Here is a 22,585-nt window from a genome sequence, read left to right as displayed (position 1 = left end):
TATAATGTGTGTATAGTATTCTGTTGTGGTGATTTCAAGATAGCGTTGGATTAATGTCAGTTATTGGTTAAAAACATCTGAAATGCATCGCAGCCTAGTAATTGTAATTCAGCTATCATGCTTTTTCCTTTACAGCTTACTCCAGTACAGTGCTACATGATAACTGATTCATTTGAGTCACTGACACAGAATAAACTTTACATAATCTATACTGTCAGTGTACTTTCACTAAATCATCTTAGCTTCAACTACTGTAACCTGCACTATTTAAATGTATTAGAAATGTCATTTGCTGTCAGTGTTTGGTCTTCACACATGTGCATTAAGTTATGCTATGTTGCTGCCTATTCCAAACCAAGTGATAGTCTTTCCATGTTATACATGTGCTTACTATTTACTTGTATCTGACATGATGTACTTATAACATTTGTTGTTTGTGTCTTTTACAGTCACTGTCTTCTCATCTTCTTTCTCTTCTTTTTCTTCTCCTCCTCTAATAATATTGTTATAAAACAACAGAAAAAAACCCTTTGTGACTGGCCTTTACATGTCCTTGGCCTGGGTGAAGGAGCTTTCTATCCTTTCACTATTTTTATTAATATATAATGAAGTAAATTCAGTAGTTCAGATATTTCTTTTGTAACTCCTTTATAATATACCACTTGGTTCACGGTCACAAAAGTGGTGTCGCCAACAGGATACTGAGCCAAACAGGATTTGATCTAGATATTCTCTATCATGTTTTGATTCTTTTATCCTGAATCAAAAAATATACAACCCCTTTCCACTCATTTACTTCATTATATATTAATGGTAGCAAAACAAAACTCATATAATACACAAAGATAAATACAGTAGAATTTTAGACACGTGCAAGTATACAAGTACTAGCATAAGCAATGATATAAGTTCTTCAGAAAAATAAAATAAATAAAAATCACACAAAAAACATGTCCAACAAAACACAAACACCTTGCTTTCTGCAGACTCTCAAGGGCAGCACACTGTTGTTGTTTTTTTAAGTGGAGTGATGGCCTACAGGTAACGCATCCGCCTAGGAAGTGAGAAAATCTGAGCACACTGGTTCAAACTACATCAGCAATGGCCAGAATTTTCTCCCCCTCCACTAGACCTGGAGTGGTGGTCTGGATGCTAGTCATTTGGATGAGACGATAAACAGAAGTCCCATGTGCAGAATGCATTTAGTGCACATAAAAGAACCCACGGCAACAAAAGGGTTGTCCCTGGCAAAATTCTGCAGAAAAATTCATTTCGATAGGATAACAAATAAAATTGCATGCAGAAAAAAATTACAAAAAATTGGGTGGCGCTGTCAGTGTAGTGATGTGACACGCTCTCCCTGGGCAGAACAGCCTGAATTTCACACAGAGAAATCTGTTATGACAAAAAAAAAGAGTAATACCAATACAAAGACAAAGAGACTATCCTCAGTCAGAGACCTAACTCAAAACACTTTACAAACATGGAGTCATTAGCACAACAGGCTGCCCATCTGGGCACAGCTGACTGAGAGTTGCCTGTGGGTGCTCATCATTCATTTTCTGGGTCATTCAGTCAGGCTTCAGTCATGCGTACGCTCACACATGGACATTAGAGTGGATTTTTCTTCAAGGTCAATGAGAATGTCAGCATGTCTCCCTCCATCCCTCACCCCTTAAAGGGGCAGTGCAAAAGAGACCAAAATGATGATTTTTCATGATTTGGGTTTTTGATGGATTTTGATTCTTGAACATCTCTTCTATCATGTACACTGTTTTTCCACTATAAAGATGTCTTTAACAATGAAAAAAATGCCAATAAAGATTGCTTGCTGAATCATGAAAGTGTTCATTATGTTCAGTTTTGACGCAAGTCGTCAAGTTTCTGGCCTTGACAACATACCTTGGACTTGCTCAATGATGAGTACACCTACAAACATGAGACTTTGCATGATTGTTTTATGACATGTGATTGAAGTTTTGTCATGAGTATGTATGAAAATATTCTCTGGGTTTTAATTCATAGCAGTTCCAATCTTTTTACCCATTGTAAATTTTGAGGATTTTGCAATACCCAAAATTTCAAAAATTCATAAAAAGTACAATAATTGAAGAATCACCACAATCTCATGTGAAAATGAAGATAATGTCATTGTGTATCAAGTCCACATAACAAAAAGTGTCTGCATGCACCACAAACCCGATTTCTTTGATACATTGTTTGGCGGCCATTTTGGGGTTTTTTTCTATTCCAACGGGTATTCACAGAAATGTAAGAACACTTTTTTGTGATCCACAAGTGATGATACACCTAGTAGACAAAAAAAAGGAGATATAGTCAGAGAGGAAAAAAAGTCGTTATTTGACTAGTGTCTGGCCTTATCCCCCACCCCCATCTGCAACCTCTGCTTGCAGGTATGTGTATGTGCAGGTATGTCTTTCTGGTGTGGCAAATATGGACCTGTCAGCATACACTGACAACTCCCTGAAAATGAAATTCATAAGAAACTATGGCTGGTAGTGGTACCATATATCTATTCCATATGTATAGCCGCTAAACAGTATACATACACACATATATATATATATATATATATATATATATATATATATATATATATGTGTGTGTGTGTATCTCTCTCTCTCTCTGAGCACACGCACACACACACACACACACACACACACACACACACTGTTTATACTTACCCTTCACTTCCAAGAACTTTGGTATGTGTTCTGCCAGCTTCAAGTTGTCACTACGCATGGCCTTTATCATGGCATCAAACCAGCCATGCTTCATCTTCAGAAAATCCAGCAGTAATTCAGAACCTGCAGAGTTCCCCGCATTATTGCATCTGGCTTTGATTCTTTCCTGTCAGGGGGAAAAAAGGAAAAGAATGAAATATCTGAAAGGAGCTGTTCATTTGGCTGTAGCTGTAAAAGTTTGCTGCTATTTTTCACACAGATTACAAGACTTAGTTTTGTTTACATATTCTAGCCTCCCCACCCCCCACCACCCCTAATTCATTTCCTTTCTTCTTCTCCTCCTTTGATGTTGTGTGAACAGCCACTGGGGTGCCAGACAGAATAATTGTTCCTCAGTCACAACAAATACAGACAAAAAGCGGTCATGTGCTTGTATAACATGCATTACTGGGTAAGAATGATTATTATGTCACTGTGTGTGTGTGTGTGCTCGCGCGTGCACAAAAATGCACAATCATCTATATGTGTTTTTTTTTTGTTTTTTTTTAATTAAAGAAAAAAAAAAGAAGAAAAGAAGAAAACATGAAAATAATAAGATGCCAAAAGATGACCATTTCCAACTAGCCTTCTGTCATAATATACATGTGTGCATTTGTGTGAGTGATTGACTGTGTGTGTGTGTGTGTGCATGTACATGTGTGAGTGCGTGAAGACGCATGTGCACAACATACTGTGATAGGCATGATTAAAAATAAAATACACACAACACACAGTTTCCTAAAAGATGCTGAAAGGCCAGCATTAACTCTCTCCATACGAACGGCGAAAGAGACGACGTTAACAGCGTTTCATCCCAATTACCATCATCAAAATATTGCAAGCGGAAGGCTCTTATACTGAAGAGGTGAATGTTGACAAAGAATACCACAATTCTGACGACGGAAGCTAAAGGTTGGATCATTCAGACACCCACTGGACATCCGAGGGGTCTGTATAGAGGATAAGAGAGGACTGGCCGTACTGAGTGAGTTAAGAGAATATTTGGATATAATAATTATGATAAAAGGAGAAAACATAAATCCAAACCAAAAAATCACTTTACCAAGATGGCTGGTGTTGTTTGCACTTTGTTTCTTAAACCTGGCATATTGTGGGTAAGTCCTTCCCAAACATCACCACATCCCTGTCATCATGGCTACCATCATAATTATCTGTCTCATCGAAAGATCACATCATTATAATGAACAAGTCAGTGTGTAACTGACACAATATGAGAAAGTATATATATGTCACAATATGTCCACACACACACACACACACACACACACAAACTAATTGTGTAACATATGCACATACATATATGAACACTTTACACATATACATGTACATTATATACACATGTACATACACATATACATGCAAACATGCAACACACTATACACAATACAATACACAAACTTTATTGTCTATACTTTGGTACAGAGATTTTCTTTTTTGCAGCAGCATGTGTCCAACATAAAAACAAACAAACAACAAACATATAAAATGAATGAAAAATAAAATGATAATTTAAATGGCACCAAATGGAAATAGTTATATACAAATATACAGATTATTGAAATCCACATGCCCATCTATTTCAGTCAGCCAATCTGTATTGCACATCTTCTCACACCACTCACACTCACTCATAATACATTTAAACACTCAGACAAAATATTCTGAACTACTGAACACTAAGTAACACTGGTTGAAATAATATACAAACATCACTATACATTACCATTTCTGATAGTGAGAGTTTTCCGTTTATTTGTGGGCAGTCTATGAAGTCTTCTGCAAGTATTTTTGTTTTGAAATGAGGCAACACATTTTTGTACAGATGTTCAAGATATTCCACCTCCTGATCTGCCGAAGAGAATAAATTTGGTCCACTGCCTCCAGTCCTTTAAGGAACAAAAACAAAGAATTTCACACACACACACACACACACACACACACGTATGCACACACACACACACACACAGACACACACACACATACACACAGACACACACACAAAGAGTTACATACTGAAAAATAAACCAGAATGCTGAAATTAATGGAAAATGACAGGATTGAATTTTTAGTTAAAAACAACAACAACAACAACCACAAAAATTACTCAAGAACTCTACTGTTCAACTGTTAATTTGTTAAGCAAAAGGAATCCAAAGTAAATCCATTTGTAAACCAGAAACATATCATAAAGTTACATAAGTACACAAATAGATGTGTTGATAAGTACACAAATAGATATGTTGACCTGGAGACTGATATTAGGCAATAAACATAGTTTACAGACACACACTTCACAAATTATACATTGCTCACTTAAAAAATTGTGGATTTGTCTTTCATTTTTTTCTTTTGTTTTTAAGTGTGTGTAGCATTCTAAACTAAGTCTAGAACTTTAAATTCATGTGGATTTTCTTCCTACTTTAGGTCTAATTGGATCTAACTGGGTGTTCCTATGTCACTGAATATGCAGAGTAATGATAAATCATTACTGTGAGTGTGTGTGTGTGTGAGTGGAGGGGGTTTGAGGGAGGGGGTGGGGGGTATTCATGGATTTGTTTGAACTGAAGAAGAGGCAGTGACCTATTCTCTCCAATTAACCCAAGACAGTTGTCCTACTGATCACTCCATGCTTGTTGGCAGCAACAAAACATATTCAAATTAAAAATTAAGATTAACATAACATTAGCACACACACACACACACACACACACACACACACACACATATATATATATATATATATATATATATATGTGTGTGTGTGTGTGTGTGTGTGTATGTATGTATGTATGTATATATATATATATATATATATATATATATATATATATATATATATATATATAATAGTACAGTACATACTTAAATCATAATACTGGAAAATATTTTTTAAACAACATCTGATAATAAAATCTGCGCTGTGCTTGTCTTAACCACAGAAAAATGTTACCATGTAATTAGCAGTTTAAAAACAGCAACTGAATTTTAGTAGGTTCAGGTTCAGGTTCACACACACACTTAAGTAATTACAAACAAAACCATATAAACGACAATTATCCATTTAATTTTTTCATGAGCATTTCGTCATGTCTGCGTCGCAATTTGTCATGTCGGATAGCCTGACATAATTATATTGTGGCCTATTTCGTCGTGTGTTTGTCACTGTCTGTCATGTCCCGTTGCCTGGCACAGGGCACTTTTTGGACCGAAACTACAATCCAGCGTCATTTAAAAAAAATAAATTAAAAAAAAAGTTATACTTACGCCATTTCTAAACGTATTCCTGTGTTCAAGCGTAACTCGAACAGGAACAACGGCGTCGCGTGCGTGTGTGTGTATGGATGTCTTCTGTTTGGAATGTGGATACGGAAATAATTGGTTCGGATCAAACGGTTTCGGGAATTTCACCACAGAAAGTTTTACTTCCTTGTTTGAGAGTTACCTATCTTGACCGGAAACTTTTCCTCCAATCCCGAGGTTGACAAGAGGGGGATAGCACAAGTCCGTGCTGGGCAGGAATGACGGTGCTCTTGCACACCCTCTTGGGGAGGAAAAAAGGCGACATCAAAAGCAAAACTTTCTTTGTCTCATGACGTGGTCGCAGATTTGTCTATGTTTTTTGTTGTTGTTTCTTCCCAAATTAATGATCAATGGACTTGCCACATCTGATGCAGTGTTCGTGAATATATGCGCATGCGCATCTACTAGTTTCAGTTTCATGAAATCAAAACCACTGATCTAAAAATATATATTATTATGAGTGAGTCAAAACAATCAAACACATCATCCTATCTGTATAGGAACTTGAGAGTGGAAGGGGTGGTGGTGCTGACTGCACTACATTTGAGCTGGTTAAATGCGGTCAGTTTATGGGGGTATTTCACCACGGAACAGAAACTAAAACTTCGTCACGAACTTTAACATGATTATGTGTAAGTCCGTGGTATTTCGCTCACTGCTACTTCACCACGAAACTGAAACTTAGTCACGGGTTTTCACACTAATATGTTTATAAGTCCGTCCGTGGTATTTCGCTCACTGAGTTGGTTGTGAGGCTCGAACATGCTTGTGCTGTCAACGTTCGTCATCTTGCGTGATGATCTGTACAATACATGTGTGCAAGTTGTACGAGTATTTTCAGTCAATATATGTATTCTATACACAGTAAGCAAAGACGGTGCACCGTGTGACACTTAATTGTTACAGGCATATATAACTGTGTCTACGTATGTCATGGGTGCCACCTGAAATGATTTCTGAAGAATTATTGATCCTGAAAAATGTGTGTTTACCGGCCGTGCTTGATCACAACTGATCGTGTTCAAGTTTTGCGTAACTGACGACTTATGTACTTAAGACGCCTGTATTGTTCATATGACCGTTCCCAATTCTCTTTCTGTCTCTGTCTCTGTCTGTCTCTCTCTGTCTGTCTGTCTCTCTGTCTCTGTCTCTGTCTCTCTCTCTCTCTCTCTCTCTCTCAAAAATAAATAAATAAATAAATAAATATTTTAAAAATAAGTAAAATAAATAAAAATAACAATAAAAAAATTTCAAAAGAAGAAAAAAAATCTCTTGGAAAACAAATCATTAATTTTTCATGAGACAGGTATCCGTTGAATTATGTGCGATACTCTGTGACACATACGTACGGGCACGCGCGCACACTGACTGACACACACACACTATACTGTATATATATATATATATATATATATATATATATATATATACAGTGAAGTCCGGATGTAGTGATAGCCCTCGGGACCAAATTTTTTTATCACTACATCCGGACTATTACTACATCCGGATGTCCGGTTATAGTGATATTTTTGTAGGTTTTATCACTACATCCGGACGTCCGGTTATAGTGATATTTTTGTAGGTTTTATCACTACATCCGGACGTCCGGTTATAGTGATATTTTTGTAGGTTTTATCACTACATCCGGCCAATCGCTTGTAGTTGTAGTGATATCTTCAAAGCTTTTATTGCTACATGCGGCGGCACATTTGGTAAACTAGCTTCAAGGCAGTAATAAGGTGATTTTGGAACCACTATTGATTTCGTTTTGTGACGTTTCTTCTGTCGTCTTTGTCAGGCTTGCAAATGTCCTTTGTTAACCTACCCCCGTCCTAGCAGTTTAACAGCCGGTGTGTGTGTGTGTGTGTGTGTGTGTGTGTGCGTGCGTGCGTGGGCTGGCTTCATATGTCACTGGTAAATTCTTTATCCCTTTAAAGCAGCGAGGGCAACGGAATTTTCCAATGACCAGCAGAGGACGTTTTTCAGTCCCTGTCATGTTGCAGCACATCGCTATTGTGACTCTTTCTTTGGATAACTTCCCCCCATGACATTTTTCTGCTTTGAATTCAAATGTGCGGTCTGGCAGCAGGCGCCAAAAAAGTCCACTTTCATCCATGTTGAAAATGTCATTTTCATCATACTCGCTTAGAAGAGGCAAAAGGACATCACTGACCCAACTATCTGTGGCACACTCATCAACGCTGTTTCTCTCACCGCTGATTTTTCTGAACGTCATGCCGTGTCGAGCAGTGAAGCGCTTAACCCAACTTTCGGAACATGTCCAGTCACTCAACCCAGTTTCCTTGGCAAACTGTTCTGCCTTCAACCGCAACACAGAGCCATTGACTGGCATGTTGTTGGCCCTTGCCATTCGAAACCAATCCAACAGTGCACTGTCTACTTTCGGTTCCCCAGGGCATCTCTCGCGCTTCCTCTTCGCACTCGTCTCACCACTATAAAACTTCTGCTTTAATTGTTCACCATTTTTCACAATAGTGCATACTGTTGACTGTGCAACCTTGTACTTCTTCGCTATTTCCGTCTGTGTACGTTGTTTTGTTTCAATGTCTTTCAAGAGATCAATCTTCCGCTTCAGGGTAAGCACATTGCGTTGCTGGCGTTTGCTCGCCATTTTGGTAAAGGGAGATTACTCTCGAACATTATCACTACAGCCGGACTTTAGCTTCCCCGGGACTTGAAAATAGTATCACTACAAGCGGACTATCACTATATCCGGCCTGAAAAATATCACTACAACCGGACTAAGTTAACAAAGAACATGAACAACTGGGACCGGGACCCAGAAATTCTATTACTACAGCCGGACTATCACTACATGGGTCTATCACTACAGCCGGACTTCACTGTATATATATATATATATCGGCCTTATATTTCACTTTGGCCTTCATGTGTAATACGCGTAGAGCTCTTCCTTCCTCTCCGTCTGCCATGGAGTTACCACTATCACTTCTTAATTGTTCTGTCACTAGTGGAGAATCTGCAGAAAGAAGCACTAATTCTATTCCTTTCTTACACCGAGGGAAAAAAATGAGGAAAAGAGAAAAGGAAAATAAAAATAAGAGAAAAGGGGGTAGGGCGGGGAGGGGGGGGGGGGGTGGAGGGGGTGAAGCTCCAACGTCTTGACTTCGTGTTAACATGATAGATTGATAGATACCCACAGACAGGAACCTGTATCGATCGCTGCTAGTGGGCTTGACTGACTTCACCAACAGCTTCTGAATGCGAGTACCGGCTCAGTGCTTTTCTTTGGCCTTTTTTTTTGTGTGTGTTAATTTTATATCAACCACATCTAAGCAAATGTCGATCCATCTAATTGGCTGGTTTTGAACACCGTCAATTTACACCCAAATTCAACGTACACTTTGCAACACTGCGTCTTAATTGTCCGTAATAAATAAAGCAATCATAATTGCTTCCAAAGGGTTGCGAGCAAATTCGCTTGTGCGGTCACTGATTTACATAATAGGCATACAATATACAAAATGTAATGTTAACACCACCGTAATTATAATTGCCTTGAAAGCTTTAAAAAAAATCAGAATCAGTAGTTTCATATTTTTTAGGTTAAAAAAAAGGGAGGAGGGGAAATTCTGCTTTGCCAACTTACAAAAACTTAAATCGATTGCTTTGCACAGACGCTATTATTAATTTGGTTCACAACTCTGCTGCGCTTGTGAGGTCACAACACAATAATAATCACATCGAAGCGTCATCATGAGACTAATCCTGGCATAGGAACACTTCATAGTGGGAGAGGCTTTACACATTCTAGTGGACACAACGAAGTGAAAAATGTCATGAACAGAACTATAAAATAAATAAATAAAAAATAAAAAATTGCTTCAACACTCGAACATAAAATTATGTCGGTTCAATACACAATCCTATAGTCTGTTGATTGTCCAGATGCAATGTTTTCACGGCCTGCATGATGGAAGCACGTACCTTTGTGAAATGTTATTGGAATGTTTCGTTCGCAAGATATTTGCAGTTTAAAAGGCCCAAAGAAAGGGGGGATCGACAGACAGGTAGATAAAGAGAGCAAGATATTTTGTAATTTGATGAATGTCAGTAGTACTGTATCAAAGTCAATTCAACCAGCGATCTTTCAACAGGCAGGATAGTTTCTCTGCAGTGGCCAAATATTTCACTGGTGTGGTTCTCTTTTACATATTTCTGCATGCTCGTGGATACACGCCCGCGTGCGCGTATTCGTGTGTGTGTGTGTATGTGTGTGTGTGTATGTGTGTGTGTGTGTGTGATTAATGATATGTGTATGTGTGGGCACAAGAATGGGCGATCATGGGTTAAACGGGGAGCAGGGGGTGCCCACTATGATGAATATTGGTTATGGATGGGGGATTGAGTGTTTATTCTTGGAGTGAAAGATGCATTAATCACACACACACACGCACACACACACGGGCGCGCGCACACACACATACACAGAGAGAGCAAGAGAGAGAGAATTTCCATTGGTCTTATGTAACTCCAGATTAAACTTTTTATAATAATCCAGCGTTATGACTGAGTCCAGTGGAGGCTTTTTTTTGTTTTTTCTTTCTTTTTTAAGCAGGTGAGAGGCCGAAGAACTTTCAGACTTACTGGTTTGTATTCATGCGTTTGCACTCACTGGCATGCAATGTCTGCTGAACATTTTTCTTTTTCTTGTCCAATTTAAACAGTTCTTTTTACGAACTGATATTTTATTGTTGACATGATTACATAGAAATTTACTGACAAATTTCATCAACCAGAAATTATCTGTGCTGTTAATATCATTCTTTGCGGATATGAAATTAGAAGGTATTTGTAGTTAACTAATAAAAGTGTTACTGTTCTTTAATTCCACCATCGATATTAGTCGTTTTCCCTCCCCAGCCTCTCCCCCCAACCACCCCTTTTCTCTAGTCACGTATCACAGAGAGTAAACAAATGTGACGTCAAGCAAATCTAATAAAACCCTAACTAGCAATAATATTCAAAACGGCACCCTATAGGTAATATTCTGAGATCAAAACGCGCTCGAAGACGTCAGAATCTAATGTAAAAACAGCATGTGTTGTCTTGTGCCCCGAGGTCATGTTCTCGTCCTAAACGATGAACAGACATTTTATTTTCTGAAAATTATCGTAATTATGAAGCATTATTGACTTTCATTTTTGGTATTTCCCCCGAGTTAATGTTCTCGTCCTAATCGATGAACAGTGTCATTTTCTCTCAGATTCTGAAAGTTATTAAGATGGACTTTAATCATTGATTTTTGCGACTTTGATATTGTGAGGACGACGAAAGAAAGTGGAAAAAGGTGACAAGACATCCTTCATCGCATGAAACAACTGTCACTGCTAAAACTGTTCCTCCGTTTATTTCTTTGATGTTGGACCTGACAATTAATTTAGAACATCTTCAAAGCAAATGCCTCGTTAAATAAGTCAGATTTTATCATCAAATAAAATAGACCGACATGATTAAAAAACAACAACAATAAAACAAACAAACAAAAAACCCCACTCAGATTCAAGTGACATTTTACTCTCAATGATGTGACGTTTAGGCCCATAATTTAGCCACATTATACGCAACGTTTCAATGTAAAGTTTAGCCTCAAACTCGCATTTAAAACTATGAGGAAATGCAGTTTTCTCCCACATCTTCGACTGATGACTACAGGAGGCAATGCCTGCATTTACAGTTATCTGCCAATCGCAAAACAAAACAAAACAAAGAGAAAAATTTGGCTGTGACGGACTGTTTTCTTCACATTCTTTAATCGCCATATCCGAGCCTTTTTTTCTGGAGACGATAACAGCAGACAAAGACTGGTGAAAAAATGCCGTTCACAGATCCATGCATTTTTTTTCTTCCAGTGATGAGAAATGTGTTAAAACTTCCCCTCAAGACATACTGCAAGTAGTCTGTCAATATGCCTATTTAATTGTTCGCCCCAACATACTCCGTGAAAGAACTGGATAAGGAAAAGGGGAAACATTATTCAATCTATCAGCCAGTGTCAACGACTGATACACATTACGTTTTCATGTACATTGGCCGCGCACCCAGGATAAGAGACAGCAAAAAGACATACTAGTAATAGGGTTGATCGGCCTTTCTGGTCATAAAAGAATTACACTGTACAATCCCAGACTGATCAACTGCTGCTGAAAAATAACCACGTCACCATTAATGATCATGAGTTGTTCAGTTAGTGAGGGCTCTTTCCATCCGAATGCCGCGAACATCAGCCAACCAAAATGGTAGGTATATATCGCGTGACCCCTAACCCCAGTGTCACGTGCTCGTCTATGACTCAGTTTTCTCAAATGAGTTTTCAAAATGACAGATCGACCTCTCGAGCGCACACCGATCAGTTCTTTCTTGAGAGTGAATGCCACACTGCGCAAATTATTATGATTATGATTATTATCCATATTATTTTTAGTTATTGGTCTTTGCTATCTCTTTTCAGTTATTGGTCTTTGCTATCAGAGTCCAGTGCGCAGGTTCATTGGAATGGGTGAATTTCTTTTCTCGATTATACCTTGTCATTCGTAAGTTAAATCACTTCACACGTGCATTTATGCATCGATACGTTCGTTTTTTTCCCTTCCATCTTTTGTTTATTTCTTGAATTAAATAAAATAATTCAAGAAATTTAAAACGCAAGGAATGCAAAACACACACGCTCCGTACACCAACATGTAAAATTTCAGATTATTCTACCATTTTAATTGTCCCACTTCTCACGCTCTCCAATCTGTTGTTGCTTGTATAATTACATTGAAATGCGTAATTATCTCACAGCACACAACTAGGCTGTCGTGGTGCTTGTGTTACAGCACGAACGCTTAATTGCCTTTTCGAATAAATGCTTTACCAAGAACGGGCTTTTTGTGCAAAGTTTGACTTTTTCTTTTTTCTTCTGGGGGTACCCGTTTTGTTTCCATGTACTGATCCAAACACATAAAATTAATACCATCTAAAAGACTAGTACCCATGTCACAACTCAAGGTTTAACGGAGACGGGGAAGGGAGGAGGGGGTCCGGATAACAGACGTGATTCCGGAACCCTTGTTTCTGTTTCGTGGCTGTGTGTTGCTCTCAAATGACCATCAATTCTTACACGAATTTCACCCTCTTTCGATTCCTGTTCACATACATTGCAAGATCACATCTCTTTAATGCCCTGTATTTATCATATTAAACCAACACTCAGACTGAAAAGTATGCCATATATAAGCCATATCGATTTGCATCATCTTTGACGTATCTGAAAAACAGTTCTGAGTATTTTAAGCATCCAAGCATTTTATGATCTTCAGTGAAAGGTAAAGTTGTTACATGACATTTTTACAAGTTGAAAAAAACACACACAAAAACACGAAAACTATAAGCAGACAAACTAAAATATTGGAGAGAAAAAAACAACATAAGCAAGCAACCAAGAAGCAGATACAAAGATTCAATCAAAAAAAATATATATATAAGTCTTCCGCCTTCCTGTCAGTGAATACTCTTTCCCACCCTCTATCTCGCGAACTATACGAACAAACAATAATTATGAAACAAGGGGACGTCTGTAGTCATTTCCCTTCCCTTGTTAATAAACGAACTTACAGTTACTCTTTAAATTATTAGTAATCGTAGGTATGGTGATAATCTAAATGATTTAAAAGAATTGTTCATTTTGCTTCTTGGTAGCACTGAAGGATGGTTTTACAGTTGTATATTCATATTATTAGGTACCTAAGTTGTTGTGTTTGTTTGTTGTTGGTTTTTTTGTTGTTTTTTTTTAGTTTTACTTTCATATGCGAAGACATAGCTATCACCGAAGCGACCTACAATCTATGTTTATCGTAAATTTGATAAATTAAAGAAGAAATCACCAAGTCGTTTTCTAAACCTTGATATACAGAGCCAACTCATACTTCTGTATGTGAAGAGATGTGGGGTGCAGATGCACAGTGAAATCGCTGATGTTGGAAGAAATATTTTGGAGGAAGTCGGTATCAAACAGCAACTGACTCGTGTGTAATGAATCAAATCGATTCGCTTTGACTTGATTCTAGCCTTGTGTATTGGTCGAAATCAATGTAAATGAAAACAAACAAAAGCAAAAGACAATTGTACAAAGCACATAAAATGGTGCTAGATTTGTGCCAATAAAGGAAAAATCAAAACTGACATAAATACGTCACGCTTAAAATAATCGCAGGTTCTGTTTTTTTGGAAAATCAGGTCGTGGGGTATACAAACTCTTTCATTGTTCAAAGACATTCAGTGACATTGTAGAGAGCAAGACTGGTGTGATCAAAACAGGAACATATTTGCATATTACGAAAACATTCAAACTTATCTTGAATGTGAAGCTACATCGATTTGAACAGACTTATTGACAAGTTGATCGATTTGATCAAAATTACAGACACGGTCAATATTTGGCATATTTGACTTGACAATGCACTCCAAGACATAATAGAATTGATAAATATAAGATGGAATGTTCCTTGTAGAAATCTGCAATTGGAAATAAAATACATTTTGCCATTTGTTGTCCTACTTGGAATGCTGTAAACGGTCAAATTCATCTACATCATTACAATCGTCCCGGTGACATCGCCGTAAAATCTAAACCAGTCAACCATACGCAATGTTTGAAGATTCCTCATAAACGTTTGAAAGAAAAACTATATGTCTTGAAGTATCGGGTCTTTTTTGTGCTGCTTAGTTCTGGTTGAAGCACACCGACAGTTTTTCAATGTTTTTTTTTGTGTTTTTTTAAGACCCCATTTACCTCACTTGGTGGTACTTACATTGTTTGGATGAACGTTTCTGTTAGTGTTAATGATACATTTGTTCACACCCCTAAAACGGGGCTTTGGCTTTATCAAATCAAGTTTTGTTCTCTCTCTCTCTCTCTCTCTCTCTCTCTCTGGTCTGCTCACGAAAAAAAACCCACCACTTTTCTTTAGATTTTAAAATGTTATTGAAACACACATGGGCAATATCTGAAAGGAAAAACAAGAGAAAAGAAAGGAAGTATTACTTATTAACAATACATTTAATCGTTCATAAAACCAGCCAACCAACTAAACAATCGACTTATGGTATTTAAAAAAAAAAAGTAAACAGCGCAATGGGTTAAAAATGTTCATGTCCTCATTCAGTAAATATGTTATGAGGAATGGTAAGCAGTAAAAATCCTTCTTTATGACTACGTTATGAAGACTGTCAACCAGCTTTTTGTTGGTGTTTTTTTTATTTTTTTTATTTTATTTTTTATTACTGTTCATCCAGAGTGATCATCGATTGGCAGCAGCCTTAATCTTTCCAACTCTGGTCAGACTGAAATCTGATGACATACACCAAGCACCAACAACTTTGACTTCAGAATTAACTTCCACCTGCTGACGTGATGATGATTGTCGGTTAATCACAACCTTAGGACGGACTGTTGATCTGTGTGACTGTCAGTTTACTACAATCTCTACGCCTGATCTTCCACCTGTCATAGCAATGTCAGTCAGTCAAAAAAAAACAACAACAAAAAAACAAAAACTTTACTGGTGACCATTAACCTGGTCACTGATTTCAGAGGAAGGATGATGAGGGCTATCACCTTTCTTTTCAGGATGCATGCCATTCGAGTGTTTCACCTTTGTGTCATTTTTTACCCCTCCTGACGCTCCCAGGTTATTCTGTGAGGACTCCGAAGACACAGAGGCAGAATCATGCTCGGGGTGCGAGTCGTGTTCAGACTGGGATTCGTGTGCAGAGAGATATTCGACATCAGACGGTGATCCGCGCTCAGAGTGGGAATCGTATGCAGAAAAGAAATCGTGCTCAGAGGGCGACTCTTGTCCAGTTTGTGAGCCATGCTCAGACTGGGAATCACAGTCAGAATTGGAGTGGCGTTTGGACTGGGGATTTTGTTCGGGTTGGGATTGGCCCTCAGTAGTGGATCCGTGCTCAGAATGAGACTCTTGCTGAGGATGGCAGGTATGGTATGATGGGGGTATCTGCTCAGAACGGGACTCGGGCTCTGAAGCAGCCGGTATCTCAGTGGGCCCATTTCCCGAAGACTTGCCGGGAGAAGGCGTTGCTGATGGGAGGGCTTCAGGCACAGGTGATTCAGGAGATCCAGACAACGGTAGTGCCACGTCAGGTAAATTTGAACGTGATGGTCCAGAAACCGACATCGCTTTCTGCGGTGAATTTGAATTTGGAGCTACCTCAGGTGAATTCGAATCAGGAACATCATGCACATTTGAGTCAGGTGTCGTTTCCGGTGAGTTGGTACCAGGAGCTTCTTTATGTAAGTTTAAATCAGGAGCTTCCTCGGGCAACTTTAAATCCAAATGTTCAGGATTTGATGGCAGCACTTCAGGTAAACTAGAATCAGAATGGTCAGGGGTTGTTGACATCTCAGGTAATCTTGAGGAAGAAGGCTCAGGTGCTGATGACGGCATCTCAAGTAAATTTAATCCAGAAGGATCATGCATTGATGTCGCCACGTCTGGGAATTGAGAATCAGAAAGTTCAGGATATTTCAGCGGTGTTTCAAGGACATTTGAAACAGTAGGGTGTAATACCGATGACAATCCTTGAGTATCTTCCCCAACTGAGCATACCACCGAAGTCATTATGTCAGGCAAAGGCTTGTCTGAAGTCCGTGCCTTTGACTCAGCTACGTTAGTCCCTGACTCTGACCCACAGTCAGATTGACATTCCGCATTTCCAGTCTTCAGTAAAAGCAAATTCTGCTGCTGAACCTGACCAGAAGACTCGCCCCTCTGACCATAACCAGTACGCTGCAGAAGTGGAGCGATCTCCACCTGGTGTATGTTGCTCTGCTGATGCTTCTTCTCGACACTTGGCAATTTTGGGCATCGCTCCTCCTCCCTGGCAACAGCTAGCAGCTCTTCAGAGGTGTAGGCCACCATGCACCCACACGCTGCGTCAGGGTGCAAAGGACACTCCCGAACGATGGAGTCAGGGTGGCCGGGCCCGCTTTGACTGGACATCTCACCGTGGCCCAACGACCCGCTTTGACGGGCCAGCATCTCACTGTAACCGTCCAGTCTCACCACGTTGTCGTGAGGCAGTCTGAAATTAACCCTTCTGCCGCCGCCTCTCCCAGTCCTTTGGTTTCGAGCAGCAGCATTGGGGAAATATATTGTGTTTGATCTCTGTGATGGAAACATGGACCTTATTCGACTGAAGACAGGTGCTGCACCCCGGTTCGTGGCGAAGTAATCAGCATGACCGTTTCTTCTTTTTTGTTTTTTCCGTCGACAACATAGCGTCCACTTCTTCGGAGATTCTGGAACAGAGAAGGAAAAAAGTACTGCCTGGAGGGTGCCATATATCAGCATGGAATACAACACAGTACAGGCTTAAATGATGCAATGGAAAGATAAGAGGGCATTTAAAACTGTTTTTAGAACCATACAGGATATATATATATATTATATATATATATGTGTGTGTGTGTGTGTGTGTGTGTGTGTATTCAGTCACCTTCATCATCACTCAGGTCAAAGCTGTAGCTGTCATGGCGGTTGCAGGGTGATTTGCACCATTTTTTCCAGATAATGATGGCAAAGCAAATCACGACCACCCTGAAAGAAATCATACAACAGACAGAATAACTGTTAAAGGTCACTGTAATGTTTCCACTGTTAACCTATACTTTTATGTACGCGAGAATTCCTCTGGCTGTGCTGTGTTCAAAGCTGCCGAAATATTTTGGTATGTGTGTAGTTATTTGGTAAAAGTAGTATGTGCAACTCTTTTTTTCATTCTAAGTTAACATTCAACAAATGAACTTCAATTTGTTTTCTTTCTTTCTTTCCGTTCCAAGACCAACATCGATTTGCTTCGGAAGTGTTTTTTTTTTGTGTTTTTTTTTTGTTTTTTTTTGTTTTTTTTTTGGGGGGGGTTGTTTGTTTTTCCCTTTAAGAATTAAGCCAGGGACAATTGTTTCGTTGGTAGGAGTTCTTTTACATGCAACTGACTGCATGCTGCAGCACGCGACCTCGGATGACAATGACTAGCACCCTGACCACCACTCAAGGTCTAGTGGAGGGGCAGGGAATAAAAATCCCGGGTCTGAAAAATGGGCCCTCGTTAACGCTCGCTTCCCAGTCGGGCGCATCACCTTTAGGCCACCATTTCACATCAAATTCGCGCACATTATATTGAAGACGCAAATCTGCCCCTTCCTATCTCTGTGGCTGCCTTCACCTCTACACTCCCATCTCGCTCTCTACGATCGGCTTCGGATCCACTCTGTTTACGCATACCCAGATTCAAACACTCGACTGTTGGCCGCCGTTCTTTCTATCTCTGGACCTTGTAATTGGAATGAACTTCCTCTTTCGCTTCGTTAGGTCTCCACACTCAGCTCTTTCAAGCCTGGCCTTAAAACCCATCTCTTCCCAGAATAGCCTCCCTTCCCTGCCTCTTCCTTGAATTCAGTTTCTCCAGTGTTAGAGTTATGCATACGTTTGAATGACTGGTGCGAAAGCGCTTTGATTTGTCTCTGCACAAAATTAAGCGCTATATAAATATAATAATGATTATTATCATTATAAGACGCGGCAATAATTCTTCACATTTCTTCCCCTGTACATTTCCGTTTATGAAACGAAAAAAGTTGTAAATTGTTTAATAACACTGTAATAATCATATATTCTACATTTCTCCCCCATCCACTTTGTGGAGTATATCATTTCAATGTTATTTAAACAAATTTTACAATTTTTCCGTCTTCGGAACGAAACAGAGGAAAGAACACAAGGGAAGAAATGTGGATATTTCCGAAGACGCGGTCTTCAAACAGAAACCAGCCAAATCACATAGAAAGATAGACAAGGGGGACAAAGCCAAAAGACCAAAATCAAGTCCTGCAACTTACACAGCCACTGTCACACCCACGGCGACCGACACAATGGTTGGCACCGAAGAAGCTCCCGATTCCGTTGTCGTCGAAGGGGACAGGGTTGTCAGCTGCAGACTGTCGAAGCTGTCCAAGTCGAACTCGTGCTCCCCAGCAGAGGTCAGGAAGGCTTCGCGCTTTCGCAAAACGTACGGCATGGTCCTGCCCTCCAGTCTGTCTCTCCGTCTGTGTATTTTACGTTCCCCTTCTGTCTTTCAGCTTGTGTTTGTCTGTCTCTCTGTCTCTCTCCCTGTCGGCTTGTACGACAGGGATTCTGCCTTTTTGTTGTGGCGGTGGTTGTTATCGTTTTTTTTTTTTTTGGTTTCCTTTCGCTCACCTGTCTTGTCAAACAAAATACAGTGGAGTAAATAGTCTATGAAGCCGAAGAGCACAACTAAAAGACAATTTTAAAATTTTAACTATGTTAACTATGTTAGCTATGTTAACATTTTTACCCGTCCACTCTTCGATGTTGAAGTCAGAAATAAAATCTACCGAAATGGGTATACCTGTTTCTGACGAACTTGTCCACCATCTCTGGTTCGACATTCTTATATTCTGTTTAACATTTTTACCCGTTGGCAGTACAAAACATACGTGAAAAAGTCCAAAACGGGTAAAAAAAAAAGTTAATTAGATATATATAAGTTTGTCGACTAAAGTAAAAGATTTGAAAACGAACTTTAAAAATTTTTGAAAAAAAAAAAAAATATATATATATAATAAAGCAAAACGGACAGGGACACCATATAAAGGGGCCGGAGAAAGGGGTGGGTGGGTGAGAGGAGCGGAAGGGGGCGGTGGGTGGTGTGGGGTGTAGTTCGATAGAAACTAACCCTAGTTGTCAGTCATGAATTTGGCGTTTTAAAAACAGGGATGCCTTCCGGAGCTTTTAACTTTAAAGTTCAGAATAATAATATAATCGCACCACCCCTCCCACCCCATTAACCATGTTAATGTTAGGCCAGCTTCAGACTTCATGTTTCAGTTCGGGATCTAAGAATATTATGAAAAAATAAACATTAAAAAAAAGAAGAAATAACCCCGATAACAAAAACATATGTACCACTGATTGTTCTATTTCAGTGGATGAATGCTGTGTCAGTTGGAAATCTGCGCATCCTTTTGTTGTTAATTCTATTTATTAAAAAAAGAAAACGAAAAAAACGTTCCAGAGAACGGAATATGATGGGAAATCTTCCCTCATAATCTTTGGTGATAACAGTCTGTCCCAACCCCCTACTTCATTCCGTCAAATATCAAAGTTGTTGTGAAAACAAAAGTTCTAAGTTCTCTTGGCATTTGGCGGCGTTTAAAAGACAGGTAGGCAGACAGAAAACAAAAAAAATCCCATACAGTTTACGTACACATCAATTAAAAAAGTATTTCACTTGGGGAAAAAAAAAGCGAAGAATACTTTTCACAGACAACCAGACAGACGAAGACAAGAGGAAGAATCTCTGTCCCCATCTCTCGCTCTCGCACACACACACACACACACACACACACACACACACACACACACACACACACACAATGAGAAAGAGGTGAGACAGTAAGGCAGAGACACTGACAGTCAGAGACAGAGAGAGAGCAAGGCAGAGACACTGACAGTCATAGAGACAGAGTAAGGCAGAGACACTGACAGTCATAGAGACAGAGAGAAAGGCAGAGACACTGACAGGGACACAGAGAGAGAAAGACAGACACTGACAGTCATAGAGACAGAGTAAGGCAGAGACACTGACAGTCAGAGACAGAGAGAGAGTAAGGCAGAGACACTGACAGTCATAAAGACAGAGAGAGAGAAAGACAGACACTGACAGAGACAGAGAGAGAGAGTAAGGCAGAGACACTGACAGTCAGAGACAGAGAGACAGTAAGGCAGAGACACTGACAGTCAGAGACAGAGAGAGTAAGGCAGAGACACTGACAGTCAGAGACAGAGACAGTAAGGCAGAGACACTGACAGTCAGAGACAGAGAGAGAGTAAGGCAGAGACACTGACAGTCATAGAGACAGAGAGAGAGTAAGGCAGACACTGACAGACAGGGACAGAAAGAGAGAAAGGCAGAGACACTGACAGTCAGAGACAGAGAGAAAGACAGAGACACTGACAGTCAGAGACAGAGAGAGAGAAAGACATACACTGACAGTCATAAAGACAGAGAGAGAGAGAAAGACAGACACTGACAGAGACAGAGACAGAGAGAGTAAGGCAGAGACACTGACAGAGACAGAGAGAGAGTAAGGCAGAGACACTGACAGTCATAAAGACAGAGAGAGAAAGACAGACACTGACAGACAGACAGAGAGAGCGTAAGGCAGAGATACTGACAGTCAGAGACAGAGAGAGAGTAAGGCAGAGACACTGACAGTCATAAAGACACAGAGAGAGAAAGACAGACACTGACAGACAGAGACCGAGAGAGAGTAAGGCAGAGATACTGACAGTCATAGAGACAGAGAGAGTAAGGCAGAGACACTGACAGACATAGAGACAGAGAGTAAGGCAGAGACACTGACAGTCATAGAGACAGAGAGAGTAAGGCAGAGACACTGACAGTCATAGAGACAGAGAGAGAGAAAGGCAGACACTGACAGAGTAAGGCAGAGATACTGACAGTCATAGAGACAGAGAGTAAGGCAGAGACACTGACAGACAGGGACAGAGAGAGAGAAAGACAGACACTGGCAGACAGACAGAGAGAAAGACAGATACACTGACAGTCATAAAGACAGAGAGAGAGAAAGACAGAGACACTGACAGACAGACAGAGAGAGAGTAAGGCAGAGACACTGACAGAGACAGAGAGAGTAAGGCAGAGACACTGACAGAGACAGAGAGAGTAAGGCAGAGACACTGACAGTCATAGAGACAGAGAGAGAGTAAGGCAGAGACACTGACAGACAGGGACAGAAAGGCAGAGACACTGACAGACAGAGACAGAGAGAGAGAGAGAAAGGTCGAAGAAACACAGAAAGACAGTGAGAAATAAAGACACACAGACTGACAGAAGCAACAACAACAACAACAACAAAAAGTCAGACAGACAACGAATAATTTCTAGAATGACTTAAGAACATTAAGTATACGAGCAAGCAAGCAAGCAAATAAATAAATAAATAAAACAACAAATAAATCTTGAAAAAAAAAAATAATGATGAATAAAACCCAATTCTCAAACATACCTGTAATTGTGCTTGCGACAGGGTTTCCGTTCACAACAGTTTCCAACTTGGTTAAAAATCCTGACCTCTTCACTCAGTCGGATGACTCCCCTGATCAATCCGCTTATCTTGAATTCGAGTTCAGAAAGACATGCATGTGCAAAGCATATGAACGCACGAGGAAAATGTTTCCCATCCTCCACACGTTTATTTCGAACGGGGTACATGCGCTGCTTAAAAAAAAAAAAGAAATTAAAAAAAAGCATAGGAATTTTGCTGAATAGTTTTCTGTTGTTGATAATATGACCTGGCTGCTGTTTGTATACCAAGAAGGAAAGAATGGGTGAAAAAAAAAAAAAAAAAAAAAAAGACTGAAAGAGACAGA

The 22,585-nt window shown here is 39.6% G+C and overlaps 2 protein-coding genes across 4 annotated transcripts in view; one reads left to right on the top strand and one right to left on the bottom strand.

Moving 5' to 3' along the window:
* The window catches only part of LOC143299868 (uncharacterized), a 30,121-nt gene extending 23,957 nt beyond the window's left edge, over positions 1-6,164 (bottom strand). For all 3 annotated transcript variants that reach the window (XM_076613360.1, XM_076613361.1, XM_076613362.1), the window contains exons 1-3: positions 6,030-6,164; positions 4,489-4,651; positions 2,706-2,871 (exon numbers count right to left, since the gene is read on the bottom strand). In XM_076613360.1, the coding sequence (XP_076469475.1) occupies positions 2,706-2,871; positions 4,489-4,651; positions 6,030-6,034 (334 nt within the window). In that variant the 5' untranslated portion in view covers positions 6,035-6,164. The remainder of the gene's footprint in view (positions 1-2,705; positions 2,872-4,488; positions 4,652-6,029) is intronic.
* A 12,895-nt stretch (positions 6,165-19,059) lies between these two features.
* LOC143299871 (1-deoxyxylulose-5-phosphate synthase YajO-like) overlaps positions 19,060-22,585 on the top strand; it is a 40,562-nt gene continuing 37,036 nt past the window's right edge. Inside the window, exon 1 of the mRNA XM_076613365.1 lies at positions 19,060-19,178. The gene's annotated coding sequence lies outside the window, so the exon portion shown is untranslated. The remainder of the gene's footprint in view (positions 19,179-22,585) is intronic.

The sequence above is a fragment of the Babylonia areolata genome, chromosome 25 (assembly GCF_041734735.1).
Source record: "Babylonia areolata isolate BAREFJ2019XMU chromosome 25, ASM4173473v1, whole genome shotgun sequence".
NCBI classification, from domain to species: domain Eukaryota; kingdom Metazoa; phylum Mollusca; class Gastropoda; order Neogastropoda; family Buccinidae; genus Babylonia; species Babylonia areolata.
The sequence above is the reverse complement of the archived record's forward strand: the minus strand, read 5'-3'. Positions and strand labels throughout refer to the sequence as shown.